At 38.1% G+C, this 18,947-nt stretch overlaps 1 protein-coding gene across 3 annotated transcripts in view; it reads left to right on the top strand.

Annotated features, from left to right (window-relative positions):
* Positions 1–18,947, top strand: part of LOC113521368 (zinc finger homeobox protein 3) — a 176,104-nt gene that overhangs the window by 43,675 nt on the left and 113,482 nt on the right. For 2 of the 3 annotated variants that reach the window (XM_031912709.2, XM_026906893.3), the window contains 3 exons: positions 4,149–6,918; positions 10,916–13,623; positions 15,909–18,729. In XM_031912709.2, coding sequence (XP_031768569.2) covers positions 4,185–6,918; positions 10,916–13,623; positions 15,909–18,729 — 8,263 coding nt within the window. In that variant the 5' untranslated portion in view covers positions 4,149–4,184. Of the gene's footprint in view, positions 1–3,808; positions 4,080–4,148; positions 6,919–10,915; positions 13,624–15,908; positions 18,730–18,947 lie in introns of those variants that run through there. The other variant, XM_052899006.1, reaches the window with a different exon arrangement.

The following is an 18,947-nucleotide window of genomic DNA, read 5'->3' as shown; positions in this document are numbered from 1 at the left end:
GTGTCTAATTTGATAAAAAATATATAAGTGGGCATTGTGAAATTTAAAATAACCACGAAAAATATTGTAATCTTTGTAATCTTGTTAGATTTACATCAATCAATCTTCGGGATATATTTTTTTAGATAACAATTCTTGTTAGCATTTAGAGACATCCCTTCATTCCAATACGTCTATATCTATACCAATGTAATAAAACAGAAGAGTTTGTTTGTCCGAACACTTAATCTCTAGATTTATAGGACGGATTTGAAAAATTCTTTTTATATTTGATATTTCGATTGCTTGGGTACCTCTATCCCATTCGTGTTTCTACCGTGAAGCAGTTGTGTTTGCATGGCTGTGTTTCGGTTTGAAGGGTGGGATATGGCGTGAATTTACAGAATACATAAGAATAACACCTGAGTCCTCAAGAATGGCAACGCATGGGGGGTATCATTGGCGAAACAGTATACTCTGTTATGTCCATGATACTGCTCATGTTTATAGGCGACGGTTACCACTTTCCACCAGATGGACCGTCAGCTTGTTTGCAATTTTAAATTGTATAAAAAAAAACTCATTTCTCAGGAAAAGTTATAGACCCCAGCGCATGGCGTGAAGAGGAACATCGTGGTGATTTTAGCCAGTAGGAATCTGGCTGTACTCATACGCCTCCTCCGGGGCCATATATATATATATATATATATATGTACTATATTTTAAACTATTTATTGTTAAATGTATACAAGTTCATAATATCATGTTTTATAATCGAGTTGTATTTTCTTAATACAACTCAAATAGCAAACAACCTAACGGTCCACCTGATTGTGGTAACTGTCGCTTATAAACATGAACTGCGTCAAGGACGTCACAGAATAAATACACTGTGACACCCATGGTGGGTCTCACACGGTATCATTCCCGAGGACTAAATTGTTTATATTTATACATGTCTATATTTATTTGGCATGCATGTGTATTTTAAACGATATTTCTGCTTACAAATTTGCTTTTTTTGTACACCTATTAATTCTTGGTGCCTCATCGAATCAACCAATCGTATTAAAATTTTCCATAGAAGTGCTATTTTGGATTGAGAAGAACATAAGCTGAATAAACATCGATCAATATATCACGATCACAAAGACGAAGTCAGGGGTAAAAACTAGCTTATCATAAATGTAGATAATACTTTATAAGCGTAATATACCAGTTATTACTTATCAGTGTTATGGTCGTGAGTTCTGTGATGGTGTGTTTATTAACGGACTATTTTGTAGAACAAGGAAATTCATTCATAAATAACAGTTGTCACGCCAAATATTTACATTATCAACTTGATATAATTTATCAAGTAAAAAATTAAGGGTCCATAAGACCGTTGAAAGAGCAAACATATAGGTGCGGCTGACGTTTAAATTAAAGAAAAAAAAATATCGATCATTTGTAAATAAACTCGCGCGCAGAGGGCTCCGTATCTAATTATAACTTTGTGCTACGTAATTAATCACTATATTGTAATAAATTATAACTTTAAGTAATTGATTACTATAAATATAAGTCAAATTAATAAACTCAATTCTTACAGAATTTTAGATCTTATGCAGTTAGATACAAGAAGTATAGAAAAAGACGCGCCTATTTTTACGCGTATTTTTCGCATCATTTAAATTATACGAGTAGATTTAAATATTCTGCAAGAATACTGTACAAAAACGCCAACAGAAGCTCTTTGTTTGTTGCTTCTTGCCAAATATGTTCCTTTTATATTAATTTTAATACTACACAAATGTTTGAACGAATAATATTTTACAATAAGCATAATTTTAATCTATTTGTTTATGACGTAAACTGAAATGTAGATCTATCATCATCATTACAGCCATTATTACGTACATTGCTGAACATAAACCTCCCCCATAAACTGCCATAAAGGACGGTCCTGAGCCACCTGCATCCACTGATTCCCTGCAATGCATTTCAAGTCGTCACTCCATCCAGTGGGGGATCGTCCTACACTGCGTTTGCCCATACGGGGTCGCCACTTTAGAACCTTTTTTCTTAATCGGTAATCAGTTCTTCGAGCTATGTGACCAGCTCATTGCCACTTCAGCTTGCTTATCCTTTAAACTATATCGGTTACGTTGGTTCTTTTGCGGATATCTTTATTTTGGATTCTATCACGCAAAGAGACTCCGAGCATAGCCCTCTCCATAGCCCGCCGAGTAATTTGAAGCTTTAGTTAGTTTTATGAATGGTGAATAATATTGGATACATATTATATTAACAGTAGTATAATACTAGAAAGCGCGGCTTATATAAGAAAGAAACTTTATTCTGCAGAAATATGTGACTACACCCACACAGGGGTTTGAACAAATATTAAGAATTATAACAACGAAAGTGACCGCAATAGCTCACCTCTTTCCACGTTTAGTTCAAATACGTACGACATATAGTTGGACATGTCGAATTTTGTTCACCACTACGGTGGCAGTCCCCAAATACCATTAAATACCACGTGTTAGAATCATAGTCGTGAGCATATTTATTGTTTTATTTTATAGATAGCAGCATTAATATTATTAAAGTAGAAACACATCACGTTTCTGTAGCTGACAGCTTCTGGAAAAATAACTGTAATAGACAGCCAACTTAGCAGTAATAAAATCCTATATTGCGATGTACAGGAGTTTGTTTTTTCTTAATTTCAATTACGGAATCCTAAACAGCAAGGTCCTATGAAATTACTATATCTAATTTGAATTTAAACTTTATCAGCAACGTCCACATCCTGTTAAAGGTTACCGATTGTTGCTGAATTAGCTTTAATTTTATATTTTTATCAGTGCATCCGGTGTTTATTTATTAATCACGCTGATTAATGAGTTGAATTAGTCAAATTGATTACACAGAATTGTCTCAGTGGCGCAATGCTAACTTTAATATACAACAATAAGGAAAATTGTCATTAACTCATTAGAGTTTCCAACTGTGTGTCTGTAGCTCGATTAGATAGAAGGATATGTTACATACGTCTTGAAGTAGAAGTCGCTTCAATTGTGATAAATATTTGAATTTAGAACTAGGAGTCGTGTTTTTATTGCTTCTTAAACAAAAAATCACATTTTACAATCATCATATAATTAATATTGAACATCAGAAGAAAACCTTTCCTAACCCGTAAGGCACTTACGCGTCTTACACTTATTCTAAATTTCGTCTACCTTCATTCGTACGTATGTACCTTTATAGGATAATCATAATTAAATTTCATTACATTTGATCTCATTACGGTCTGTATACCCACTTAAATGATCTAATCACTTGTGTCATGTGACTTTTCCGATTATCTCTTTGCTGTCACCTAAATAAACATATTATTGTACATAGTCCTCGTTAGATATTTGTTGGATATGTATCTTTGATAAGGACAGATAACGCAGATGATGGCTTAATCTTGCGTTTTAACGAATTTTTTATTCTAGATTACCAGTTTACTTATCAAAATAAAATGAAACATAAAAAATATATGTATAGACCTTGTTACCATACTAATACGTTATATAATGAAATGAAAATTGATTTTAAAGAGGAAAATACTAGCTTTGCCAAGTTCTAAGTATGTTGGTTGCTTAATTGTAAATGTGTCAGTATTGACACCAGTGACAGCTGTCATTCAGATAAATGATCGTAGTTGTTTGCGCAAATAACAGTTAGATAAGCAATGATTATTATATATTTTAATTTGAGGTATATGTGTACATATCAACCATCCCTACTTAGATTATGCGCGCGTACTTGTGGGAATATCCGTTATCATTTATTTGTTATTTCAATGATTAAAAAATTACTATTGAATGTTTATTGATGAAAAATCTAATGCAAATACACATAATAGCAAATACGAAAACAAAACGTACGACGTATAGCTAAACGATGGCCCCACCTACTTCCGGTATGAGAATGCTCGATACAAATCTATTCAATATTCACCGTTGATCAATTGCGTAAAACTGACCCGTGAGAAGTAGGCGATTGATTATAAAACATTGTTAACTTTATATTGATGCGTTTAGTCATCGATGTTATCAGTAAGTAGATTCGTTATCGTTCTTTTAGAAATTCAACAGTTTTTAATATTAGACTACTTGTTGTTACAGGAGAGCATGTGATGCCGGCCTTTGACGCCCGGCGCCATGCCCACGCCGCTGCAGCCCGGCGGCCCCGCTAGCGGCCCGCCCCCGGAGCGCAAGCGGCGCCGCAAGCGCGACGATCCACAGAGTTCAGCCGCGCTCGAGCCTGACGACGACGACGGCGACATGAGCCCCGAGGAGGAACCGCGCAATGTACCTGCGGCACCGGCGGCACCCACGCCGGCTCCTTCCTCCGCTCCCGCGCCTACCTCACCTCCCGCCGCACCTGACGCTGTAGACCTAACCTCGCGTCGAGACTCTCCTCCCCTATCCTCCGACGTCGAGCGGTTCGACGGCAAAATCGTCTACAATCCGGACGGATCGGCCTACATCATCGAGGAGACTGAACTATCTGAGGGCGAGACCAGTATACCAGACTTGCCTAAAATAGAGCCTGGGTGCATCGTTGATAGCCGTGACAGCAATATTGTCGAAAAGCAACTCGAGTTCCCCCAAATTGCGAGCGCATTCTACGTATCAAGAAATCCGTCTTTATACGGCGCGCTATATGGAAGACTGGCAGCTGAAAGAGCTCGGGCGAGGCCCGATGCACCTGTGATGCATAGTTATCGAGTATTTAGTTTTCGTGGAGGAAAGGACACACCGAGGCCGCCATCTCCGCCTGCTGAATGTCCTGTCAGCGTACCTGTTAAACCGATCCTTATGTGTTTTATATGTAAATTGAGTTTTGGCTACGCTAAATCTTTTGTGGCACATGCACAAACGGACCATAGTTTATCGTTACTTGATTCTGAAAGAGACGCCTTATCAAGAGAGAATGCTTCTGCAATTATTCAATGCGTGGGAAAAGATAAAGAACCACTAGTCTCATTTTTAGAACCTGTAGGTGCAGCAGCGCCCCCAAGAGTTTCTGCATCTGGAAGCCCTGCCAACGTATCAGAACTGTCAAGTCCATCCATAGAGAAACGGCCGGACATGATGATGACTCCAGATAGAGATAATGACTCGATGTTGCCTAACGGCACCTGTGACGATAGAAGACCAAGTCCAACAACGTGGAGACCGCCTAGATCCATTGCTGAGTCTTTGGTCCCACAACATTCCTTGATCTCTGTGGCGCATCCCCATACGATAAATGCGTCTGTACAACAACGTGTAAGTCCGAATTCTTCCCCACCGTTTCAAGCAACACCACCAGCTTTCCTTTCTGGAACAACAATAGGAGTTTGCCCTGATCATTTAGGCGGGCGACCATCAGGTGCTGACTGCCCGAAATGTGAATTGATTTTGAATTCAGGAAGATTAGGAGGACCCCTGGCTGGCATGCATAGTAGAAATTCCTGTAAAACTCTTAAATGTCCTAAATGTAATTGGCATTACAAATATCAAGAAACCTTAGAAATACATATGAAAGAGAAACATCCTGAAGCTGAAACAAGTTGTATCTACTGTATAGCTGGCCAGCCACACCCACGGCTTGCTCGTGGTGAAACATATACATGTGGATATAAACCATATCGATGTGAAGTATGTAATTACTCTACTACTACAAAAGGTAACCTTAGTATACATATGCAATCAGATAAGCACTTAAACAACATGCAAGAATTACAAAATGGTGGCAATCCTGGAGAAGGAAGTCTACCTCCTGCCCCTCAACATACTCCTCCGGGTGTTCATAAACCACCACTTCCACATCATTCGCCTTTAGGTCAAAAGCCAAAGCCTACATTCCGATGTGATGTTTGCAATTATGAGACAAACGTAGCGCGAAATCTCAGAATACATATGACATCAGAAAAGCATACCCATAATATGCTTGTTCTCCAACAAAATGTGAAGCATATGCAAACATTATCAGCTTTACACCATAGACAGCAAAGTCAGCAGCAACTAGAGAGTCTATTACATTTTCACAGCAATGATGCTCCCCCACCTAACCCAGAAGCAGCATTAGCAGACATGGCTTATAATCAAGCTCTTATGATTCAACTTATGACTGGGGGACCTGGACCTTCTCCTCCTGAATTAGGGGCCCACCTAGACGTTGGTTTAAACCCAGAAGCGATGGAACCACCTCCAGAACCCGCTGATCCGGAACCGGAGAGGACTTTTCATTGTTGTATATGCAACTGTTTCTCTACCGATTCGTTGGAAGCACTTGGACATCATTTAGCGCAAGATCGAACAAAAATAAGAGAACAAGAAATTTTGGCACTCGTCGCCGGCCATTACGTATGCAAATTATGCACCTATAAAACAAACTTAAAAGCCAATTTCCAATTACATTGTAAAACTGATAAGCACTTGCAAAGGTTGCAACATGTGAATCACGTGAAAGAAGGTGGGCCAAGAAATGAATGGAAACTCAAGTTTTGTGGTGGAGTTGGAACTGGAGGAGCTGGTGTCGGAGGTGTCCAAGTAAGGTGTTGTGCTTGTGATTACTATACAAACTCTGCACATAAATTACAACTACATGCAGCTGGAGCAAGGCATGAAGCCGCTGCCCTTCTGTTGAGACATCTTCGAGAATGTGCCTCTAGAATTCCTCGAGAACGGCCAAGAGTATATCGTTGTGCACTATGTGGCTTTGGTGCTCCCCATCGACTACCACTTTTACAGCATGTTCGCTCTGTAAAACATTTACAAATGGAACAAATTCATCAGCTCCAAAGACGATCTGAAGGCAAAGACCCGACACCTGACGTCGCTGAACTCTTCCAAGTCATCCCTCAGCCAACAGATTTACCGAGTCCTTTTGAACAACAAGAAAATGGTGAGTAATATTTAATGCATACTATCCTTAACTGTAAAAAAAAAATCTAACCCAATCACAAAAATGTCTTTTCTATCATTTAAACAATGTTTGTCTGTTCATGTTCACTAGAGTGGTAATAAGGAAATTGCTATTTGTTAGCTAATAATTCTTGAACCGTGACTGTAGGTACTATTGTTATTTTTCACCTACTTCCTCGAGACGTTGGGTAAATCTTAATTGTAATTAGCGTATTATCTAAGTAAATAATAGGTAGCATCAACAATGCGGAACGTATATACCTATATCAAACTACCATAGCCACGTTATAATGCAACAAAATAAATAACTCCTTGATTACTTATTGTCTATATGTAATTTCGATGTTTCACCAGATGTCGTTTTTTGTTTTATCCTCTTTTTTTTTGCAAAATAAATACTTATTATTTATTACCCTAGTGCGAAACACATTTCATAACATTTTATTCTATAAAGCGTAAAAATCCCATTAAAATTAATTCAACCAAAACCATTACCGTGGTTCGTATCGATAAAGTAATACAGAATCGACTTATGAATGTGATTTCGAAACGTCACTATCGATTTCCAATTTAAACCGATTCGTTCCTTAATCAATTTTATTCTGTGTTTTTTTACAAACAGAACTTCTTTCTGTGGATCATGATAACAAACTTACTATTAATTTTAAGTTAATTTTGTTCAAATAATATTAATATTTACACGTAAGTTTATCACATTTTCCGTTCGTCGTCGAAGGCTTAATTATCACCTTCCGCGCTACCATCACACCAAATGCAATCTAGAAGCAATCTCCATTTTGAGTGATGAGTATTTAGCGGAGAATTCGTAATCACAATAATGAGATAATTACACACGGACAAAATTTAATTTAAAGCGCGCAACATTAGAACAGGTTTCTTTAATAACGTACGCCTTACACGGTGTCGCCTGAGTCGGATGCCGTCATTGGTCGGAGACGGCTCCGCCCCACGAGCGAGGGAGACAGAATGAAGATTTGAATTGAGAACGCGAATTTTCCATAAGTACCGCACGCGGGACAATGACTCGTATTACGTATGTGGCCGTCGCGCATTAAGGATGATTGCCCCCTTGTGATGAGGCAGCTACATCATCGTACAATGTCGCTGCACCGGTCGCATCGCCCATCGCATGTTTATAGCCACAGTGAAATACGATAAACTTCCAGAGAAATGTGGAGGCGAAAGAAATCCGGCTTACGCCATTGTGCACCTCATGTTTATGCTTATTACTTATTTTCACCTTATTCAACGATTTGCTTAAAAATATTAAATACTGTTCGAATATTTTAGATGAGATTTAGGTTTATTTTGAAGTAAGAATTGGCACCTTATTAAAAAAAGACAGCTGTCAAAGTTTACTGATAAAAAAAAGTTGGGTTGTTGCATTCCGATATGCGGTGTTTTTAGTATCTGTCACAGTTTTTGCTACTTGTTTAATAATTCACTAGCTCAACTCATCCTCGCTTTTAATTCAACTTAAGTATAAAAGAAACAGGTTTGTAACTCAAGATCCACCTGAGTAATAGTGGTGCCGTCTGCCAAATACATAATCATTTTAAGTTATTGTCACCACTGTTAACATATTATTCATAATGATTAAAAGTTTAAGTAAAACAAGATTAGACCTCATTCATCAATTTATCAATACATAATTAAAATAAACGCATAATGCATTCAAAATATAAAATTAAGTATGTACTTATGAGATCACTAATAATTCATTCCTGTTCTTCAATATACCTGCATGTGCGATTTCATTAAAATCCTTTAATAATATAATCCATAATTTGATTATGAAATAATAAGTATACATATCGTAATATTTTTATCTACGGAGATTTTCAACAACGAAGATAAATTCTGATAAAATTTTAAAATAAACAAGTCGAACTATAGTCATAAAAGCTTAATTCTCTAAATATAACGTGCTCTTATAAAAGCCAACACCAGTCACTATGTGCTAAAGTTGAGACAGTAAAATATTCAAACTCCATTGTATTCCAGACGCCATGCTATAAAATCCTGGCCTAAATCTTGCAAAACAAAACTCACACTTAACAATACCTACTTTACGACACTATAACGATGTGGTGCTTCCTTAGAAAAGACCCTTTGTCCATTGACAAAAAGCGTCGAAGATCTTATTTGTGCGAGGTTCTTTTACCTGGCCATTGTTCTATATTACAGCAGACGGTGGGACGACGATTCTCCATAAATAATTACATTCACTGGTCAATCCAAAATTAGGGTCAGTTGCTTTATGATTATTATTATTTGTACGGATTTATTTATCCCCCTCCCTTTCATTAGATGTAACGGTTTTAACTGTTAAAACTATACAACGGGTTCCACACAGGGGCCAACTGGTTTCAAGTCTGCTGGACTGTGAGATAATTTCATGTTTTAATTAATTGACAAATCTACCCTTTCTTATTTGTATTTGCTTTTTGTTGATTTCAATCCACTTGTATAGATACACTTTCGTACTTTTGCAGTTTCGTAATCGGTACTTTCAGTTTTATTCACCACTTAATAAACTAGATGTAGATACTTTATACCTATCTCCAAGATAAAAATTAAACAAATAATATCTAATACAGTGGTTGTTATATACAAATTCAATGTTGTATAATAATTTTAATCTGTTTATATCTCTAAACATGTTACTGGAAATATAAATAATGAATTGTATATATTTTTCTCTAATTTTGTCCATTTTCATAATTGGCTCCATGAATGCAAACAAGAAGAGTAAGTCGGAACTGTATATGAGTAATACATAAACTTCGACAATGAAATCAATATAATTCGAAACAAAATATTCCGATTCTCTTAAACATTATACAGTGTTTCTAAGATATGAGTATAATATTATTGATTTCGTTAATATTTATGTTTTACTTTTATTTTAATTTTTAAAAGGTATAATTTAAAAATAAAAATATTTTCTTTTCTAGACAGGTCCTAGTTCTAGACTAGCTCCAATTTTGTCCATTTTCATAATTGACCCCATGGATACATCTCATTTTTAAACAATACGTTTTGAAAATAAAGGCATAATTATGTATTGTCTACATATAATTCTATTCTTAACAAAATCAAAATTGTATTAATCTGGCCAAATATATTTTGATTAGCTGTTAGAAAAACATTCAGTTTCTCAACATAATAAAATAAAATTGGTTGTAATTTCAAAAGTCTTTTGACTGGGTTTTCGTAGTCCAATATTGCCTACACATAACAATAGGTAGACCAACCGTCTGTTGCTCATCAAGATAATAAGGTATAATTGTAGCATTACATTAGCGAATCTGTGCGTTCCCCCAAATCGACTGTTTCTTTCACCTTCCTTATTTGAGCGTAAACAATGCGGGCCAGCGTCTTTCACACGCTGCCGCCGACTTATCCCTGGTCAAATAATAATTGCATTCACATATCAATATGTCTATCTCCCTCACACCTACAGTCACATACTGTCTCAAATGCATTTGATCCGATGCGAAACGAAATATTCGAAACCTTTTGTAATAATGAACAATGATTGTTTGCTCGTCCTGTATCTCCTTTGTGTGCAAAATTACAATATACTTGTTACGTTAACATTAATACAACTGCATATGTGTGCGTACGGGATGGATAGAGCCGATACCTTTGTCTTGTTGGAACGTCGCAAACAAAACGAGTCCTACTAATAATATAAAAGAGAAGAATTTTATTTTTAACTTCAATTCAGAAAAGTAACAAACGTTCGTACCGAACAATAGTGAGCTCATTTATAGAAATAATCTTTTTTGTAGATAAATCTCACGTAGACGTAACTTTACAATGTGTACAGCTTCGATCTATATCCATTCCAGTGTCTGTTGTCGTAGCGTGAGGTTTACCATTTGCGAAATTTATTTATTTGATTGTTTAATGTATTAGAAGTTTATATCATCTTTTTATTTTGTTGACAGATAACAAAGAGCAAATAGACCAGAAGCCTGAATTGACACCGGAACAGAAAATGATGAGATTTTTGCAGCAGCAACAGCAACAACAACAGCAACAGCAACAGCAGCAACAACAACAACCACAACAATCCCAACAACAAAGTTCGAGCGAAAGGGACGAAGAGCGCGAAACGCCAGGACCACATGCCTGCCCTTACTGTAACTTCAGTTGTGGTAGCGAGAGTCGCTTACATGCTCATGTTACTTCTATACACAGCGATACAGTTCGACATTTCATCTGTCCGCTTTGTCAAGATGCATTCAAGGAACGAACAGCCCTAGAAAGGCATGTAATGCAAATACACTCTGTAAATTCGGAGGGTTTGCAAAGACTATTATTACTTGTCGATCAAAGTCATTGGCTAAATGGTGGTGCTCAACCTCAAAGAGATGACACAAGACAAGGTGATGAAGAACGTGAGATCTCCTCGCCTCGTTCTGAAGGCAGCGCAGACGGTGAAACTGAGAGATGTTTAGCATGTAACCGCACATTTCGTAATGTTGATGAATTATGCCATCATCAAAACGAATCCGGCCATCTAGAACTGAAACAAACACCACAAGGTCCAGGTTATGTATGCTGGAAAAAAGGATGTAATCGATATTTTGATACAGCCCATGCACTACAAAATCATTTCAGAGAGGCACACGCTCGTAATTCTATTGCAAATATGTCAGTATCAGAGAAACATGTGTACAAATATCGCTGTAACCAGTGTAGTTTAGCATTTAAAACAATAGAAAAATTACAACTGCATTCACAATACCATGTAATACGTGATGCTACCAAATGTGTACTGTGTGGAAGAAGCTTCAGATCTGTGCTTGCTCTACAAAAACACGTAGAAACTTCGCATTCTGAACTATCTGAAGAAGAACTAAACGCTTTTAAACGTAGTTTAGCATCAAATCCTTTGTTACAATCTAACCAAGGTACAGCTTTAGATTCTGCAACTGCAGAGTTATTACGAAAAGAAGCTCTAAGAACTCCAGATGATGAATTAGCTGATTTAGAGGACAGAGATTCAAGTGCTACTGTTGCCGATGAATCAGGGCATAATGATGCTGAAAACTCGGACGACTCAATTATATACAAAGATCAACAATTTTTAGAAGACTATCTCAACTCACAAGCGATGGCCGAAGACTCTTATAATGATCCTAATAGAAAATACAAATGCCACAGATGCAAAGTAGCTTTTACGCGCCAATCTTATCTTACAGCACATAATAAAACACTTCTACATAGAAAAGGTGAAAAACTAACCTATCCAATGGAGAAATATCTTGATCCAAATAGACCATTTAAATGTGACGTATGTAAAGAATCCTTTACACAAAAGAATATCTTACTGGTTCACTATAACAGTGTAAGTCATTTGCACAAATTGAAGCGGGCTATGCAAGAACAACAGAACAATAACAACCCTCCCGTTTCACCTGGAGCGGGCTCCGCACCCTCTAACTTGACTCTCACACCCAAGAGTACATCGAGCGAAGAAGATGATCGCAAACGATATAAATGCAATATTTGCAAAGTCGCATATACACAAGGCAGCACGCTTGACATACACATGCGGTCTGTTCTACATCAAACGCGAGCCGGTAAGTTGCAGGAGCTCGCTGCTGCCGGACACGTAGATTTGACACGGCCTTTAGTTGAGCAACCAGATAGAAACGACCCCGCCAAAATTTTACAAGACGTATTGTCGCCGAAAAATACATCCCCTTCATCTACTAGCAGTGGGGGTCCGCGCTCCTCGCCCCCCGCGCGTCCAGGTACCCCACGTTCTCCGCGCGCAGGTAGCGCTTCGTGCGAACGTTGCCACGCGTCATTCCCTACTGGGGAGTTACTCGACGCACATCGCACAACCTTATGCCCGTTTAGCGATGTGCGTGCGCATTCGCCGCTAGGCGACGCGGAAGCAGCTGCAATTGACGAGATGGTCGCCAAGGGCAATCCGCCCAAACGAAACTCACAAATGTACAAACAATTATTAGAAACTTTTGGCTTCGATCTCGTCATGCAGTACAATGAAAATCAAAGACGGAAATTACAAGAAGAGCGGGAAATGGCGCGGGCGCCAAGTCCGCCTCCGCCACCACCTGAAGAAAAGCCCCCGGATGGTGAAACAAAATCAACGTGTCAACATTGTAATAAAGAGTTTTCTAGTGTGTTCGTGTTAAAGACTCATTGTGAAGAAGTGCATAAAGACAAAGTTCCTTTGGAATTTTTGGAGCAGTTTGCTGAACAGTTCAAATCGGAATACGAAAGGAAATCTGGAGCGCCAAATTCGCCGCGTGCTGCATCCCCAGCACCACAAGATGAAAGGTCGTCCTCACCACGGGGGGATGGCGCTGGAAACTTCAATGAGAACGGAAATGCATCTGGTGAAGCTCAAGCTGGTGCTCTATTGGCCGCCCAAGTACAGGAGATGCAAGCGGCATTAAACATGTTGCAACTGCAGCAGCAATTAGGCCAACTCCATCCAATGGTGGCACAAATGCTGTCTCTGGGATTGCCACTGGGTCTAAATGTGGGTGCGCTAGCGGCAATGAATCTTCAGCCACCGCTGGTGCCACTAATGCTGCCTCCGCCGCCCTTCGACGCGATGCCCTTCGCTCACGACGCGCAGATGAAACAACAACAGCTTCTGCAACAGCAACAACAGGTTAGTGTTTAGCTACTTATATGTAATTGGTAGCAATTAGCATTTATATATTGTTCACTTATTGGTCTAATTAATTATTTGAACAAAACATATAAACACTCCTCATTTCTTATTAGTGCCTTTAATATCATACTGGTCATTAGAGTAACATCTCATCTTTTACTACGATATGTGAGACAACATTAAGCATAAATTATAAAACGAAACAAAAAAAAAATATGTTGCACGACTATGATCCCTAATGAGGTAGTCAGAGTGACTTATCGACTACTGCTGTTGATGAACTTAACATTTGACATCTTTTCATTTGTACCTAACCTATACAATACTCAATAACCGAGTCTGTTTTGTATGTATGAATGTATAAGTATATTTGATTTGCATTATACAATATAGAGAATAGACAAGACATGTAATAAACGTACAGTTATAAGTACAGTAAGCCAGTCTTATTGCTGAAAGCGTCTCTTTAAGACACATGTGTATATATATATATATATATATATACACACATATACATATATATATATATATATATATATATATATATATATATATACACATACACACATATATATATATATATATATATATAGAGAGAGAGAGAGAGAGAGAGAGAGAGAGAGAGAGAGAGAAAGAGAAAGAAAAAGCATACCTACCTATATATTTATGTATATACAAGAAATATATATATACCTATATATAATATATATATTTATATCGTACACATATATGATATATAATCGAAGAGATTCTACGCAAATTAGTTAATTTACGACGTTTTTAAATCCCGTGCTTATTAAATTGTAAAAAGTATTGTTATCGAATTATGTGTTGTTGGCTAACAAATACAAATAATAAGTTCTTTACCTATTTTGATGTAGGTGGACTTTCTTTAATTTATAGTTAGTCAAATTGTAAATATGATTTTCATTTAATTTTAATTAGCCGGTATGTTTATACTTGATTCCGTCCAATTTTAAAATAAAAGCTATGACAACTGTTAGATGAATATTTAAATAACAATATTTACATTATCGAACTATATATTATCGAGTACCGAAGACATTCTTAAAGAATTTTGCTCATCATAACTCTTGAATAATTTGCGTTGGTTTTTCTTTATTAATTATTAATATACATTATATATTCTTTATTATATGCAATATGTATAAAGCCGTGAATATTTTACAGTTATTTACAAGACTTTTTCTCTGATCAGTTCAATACAGTAATATTATATAAAATATTATTAAAATATCTATTTTGGGTTGTTCCTTGTTACTTGGTTTGTTGTAAAAAAAAAACTAGTAAATTAATTCATAGCATACACCAGGTGTTGCAGTGTTATTGTCTAAAACATATATAAATAAATATATATAGAGTTGTCCCATGACCAATGACACTTTGTTATATGACTATAAAACTTATGCTTAATATTTACTAGGTTTATTTTCCCTTACATACCAATCATTTTGTACTGACTTTTCCTTGTCTCCTACATGCTTGTATAAATATTATGTTTATTCATCATATCATATATAAAGCGAAGCTTTGATTATTATTTTTGTCAGTTAAAACGGTTAAGTCAATCGCAACGAAGGATACCTACAAGATATTGTGTGATAAGAACGTAAGTTTAACGTTGGCTATCTGTTTACACAAGCAACAGAGGGTCTATTGTTGCACTTGGGGCCGAGTATTATTAACTTATTCTTATTTTTTTACTTACTTACAGACTAGTAAACAGCGACGGATAATATAACTATTTGCTACAAGACATTTCAAATAAACTTTATGTAATAAGCATATTAAAACTAATTGCTAGTGCTTGTACCCGTACAACCCGCCATATGTTTAATTTTAATCCGAACCATCTGGATAAGCAGTATGCTTCTACCGTGGTTTTCTGAAGACATTTTCGTCCACGTGCAATCAAAGTATGTAACCAACTCCCAGTGTACCCCAATACTGCTGTATTTCCGAATAGATAATATATTGAAACTTTCGACGGTTTAAGTCGTAAATTATTTTATTAGTCATTACTGCTATAAAATAAATGCGTGTGTTATACTTATATTTGAATATTATTAGTACAATAACACTAATTCTCAAGAGTGATAACACACGAAGGATTCCGTAATATGCAGAGTTATTTTGTTATATTTATGCTATTCATATTTACAGTCAATAATTTCAGTTTCTGTCAGGTAGTACGTCAACTTATTTGCCATTCAGAACCATATAAAAAAATAAATATTTATATGTGTTTATTTTGTTTGCAGGCAAATGCAGCCGGTCAGAAGAGAGCTCGCACACGTATCACCGATGAACAGTTGAAGATTTTGCGAGCACATTTTGATATAAACAATTCACCCAGTGATGAAGCCATCGCAAAAATGGCCAAACAATCCGGATTAGCAACCAAGGTAATCAAACACTGGTTCCGAAATACATTATTTAAGGAAAGGCAGCGGAACAAAGATTCTCCGTATAATTTCAACAATCCTCCATCCACTACTTTGAATCTTGAGGAATATGAAAAGACAGGTGAAGCTAAAGTAACACCACTGGATTCATCTGCTAGTTCTGATGAAGGTAAACCTCCGCCAGAGAAGAAACCAAAAACTGAAGACGTATCTTCTATTAATCAACAAGATGTAAAATCAGAACCAAATGATGAACCAACAATGGAGGAAAAGTATAACTCATATGATGACAGACATCAGGAAGACAAAAGCTTTATTTTTCCTCAAGCGCCATCTCAAAGTCCAGCCCCAAACTTAAGTTCTGATCATCAACAAAACATATCTCGACCACAAACTCCGACGCACTTGTCATTGAATTCTCTGATTCAGTCACAATTGGACTCAATACCAGCTACGAGTATACCACAACCACCTCATCCGTCGATGCTACCACCAAAGTTGAATCCTAATTTCACGTCCCCAAACTCCGCGCCCCCGAACGTCCTACCTTTGACCCCAAATCGCAGCCTCAGTCCTGGCAGGGGACCGGCCGATTTCGGACTTTCCGGGGGCAACTCGAACGGATCCAACAGCTCGGGGTCTTCTGGCAAACGCGCCAACAGAACTAGATTCACTGACTACCAAATCAAAGTACTACAAGAATTTTTTGAGAACAATGCATATCCAAAAGATGATGATCTAGAATATCTTTCAAAACTATTAGGACTAAGTCCTAGAGTTATAGTGGTATGGTTTCAAAATGCTAGACAGAAGGCGAGAAAAGTTTACGAAAACCAACCAGCCGCTGAACCACCCGCAGGTGCAACGGATGATGCAAATAGATTTCAGCGAACCCCAGGTCTTAACTATCAGTGTAAAAAGTGCCAATTAGTGTTCCAACGATATTACGAGTTGATAAGACATCAAAAAACACATTGTTTTAAAGAGGAAGATGCTAAAAGATCTGCGCAAGCACAAGCTGCAGCAGCACAAGTAGCTGCCACATTAAGTAGTGAAGATTCAAATTCAAGCACTGTAGAACATCATGCACCACATGTGCCAGTTTCTCCTGCGCCGCCCCGAACACCAACACCAGCTGCGCCAAACTACCCAGTATCGCCGGCACCACCAACACCTCATACTCCAGTAACGCCTCTAGCACATCCTCCCCGTGAAGAAAAAGATGGAAATTTTCAATGTGATAAGTGCAACCTAGTCTTCCCTCGATTTGATTTATGGCGAGAACATCAATTGGTTCACATAATGAATCCAAATTTATTTCCAACTTATCCACCAGATTCCCCTTTTGGTATATTGCAACAACACGCCCAGTTGCAACAACTAAATGCGACTCTGGGAAGTGATGAGGGGAGACATCCTTTAGTTGCGGCGCTAAATCAGCAAGTAGCTAAGAGAAAATTTGACGAATTCGAAGAGGTGGATACCGGAGAGCAGCCAAAGGACAAGCGGTTAAGGACTACTATTTTACCTGAACAACTGGACTACCTCTACCAGAAATACCAAATTGAATCGAACCCTTCCCGTAAGATGCTTGAAAATATTGCACGAGAGGTTGGGCTAAAAAAAAGAGTGGTACAAGTATGGTTTCAAAATACACGAGCACGTGAGAGAAAGGGTCAGTTTCGTGCACATGCACAAGTTATCAATAAACGATGTCCCTTTTGTCCAGCTTTGTTCAAAGTTAAAAGTGCATTAGAGAGTCATTTAAGTACCAAACATGCAGATCAGTGTGCAAGAGGAGAAATTAACGTTGACGCTTTGCCAGATGAGGAATTAAGTACAGAGTCTACACCTAGTTTTGGCTCACAACAAAGTGACAGGCAGCAAAATTTTTCGCAAGCGGGGGCTCCCATGTTGCCCCCTATTTTTCCGCCTTTTCACTCAGACATGGAGAAATTTATCAAACAGTATAGTGAGGAGTCAATGAAACGATATGTAAATGAGTTACAAGCACATGCCGCTGCCCAACAAAATGGTGGTACCAACGAGACGAATGAAACATCTAGACATGGAAAATCAGAGATTCCCTTAGATCTCAGCAAACCTGTCGATCTATCACGACCAGGTTCTGATGCCGACGAGCGTTCAGACACTGCATCAGAAACAATGGAATTTTATGAAGAAGATGAACCAACATCGCCGGTGCCTGGCCAGCAGACACCGAGGCCGCCGGGCAAACGCTTCCGCACTCAAATGTCGTCCTTACAAGTAAAAATTATGAAGTCATTGTTCGGCGACTACAAAACTCCGACAATGGCTGAGTGCGAGGCGCTTGGTCGCGAGATTGGACTTCCTAAACGAGTGGTGCAAGTTTGGTTTCAAAACGCACGTGCCAAAGAAAAGAAGGCGCGGCTGGCTGCTGGACTTTCGGAAGTGTCAGACGCAGCACCTCCCGAGGAGTGTCGAGTGTGTGATTTCAAATATAGCCACAAGTACTCAGTGCAAGACCATGTGTTTACTCGTGGGCATATAGCCGCAGTGCGTGCTCGGTTGGAGAGTGGCGCGGGTGCAGGTGATGACAGCACGCTCGCCCTCATGCAGATGGCAGCGCGGCTCGAGAGTGGCATCGGCAGCGAACTGCACAGCGCCTTCCTAAGGCCCCAGCTCGCCGGCAACGGTGAGTGCACCACTTGACCAAGATCAGCGTCGCCTACCACCCTCGAGCGGTACGCGACTCTGGATTCGTTTTATGTAGAACCTCGCAGTGATGAGTTTCGCTCGATGATATACTCAACTTCGCCTACTGACGACAACAAAAGAATTACACATTAATCGAGCTAAGCTCATTTCGTGTCTTGACGGTCGTTGCTGTTTTCCTACTAGTGAGTCCTGTGT

This window comes from Galleria mellonella, unplaced genomic scaffold (assembly GCF_026898425.1).
Source record: "Galleria mellonella isolate WM207_F2 unplaced genomic scaffold, CSIRO_AGI_GalMel_v1 utg55, whole genome shotgun sequence".
Lineage (NCBI taxonomy): Eukaryota > Metazoa > Arthropoda > Insecta > Lepidoptera > Pyralidae > Galleria > Galleria mellonella.
The sequence above is the reverse complement of the archived record's forward strand: the minus strand, read 5'-3'. Positions and strand labels throughout refer to the sequence as shown.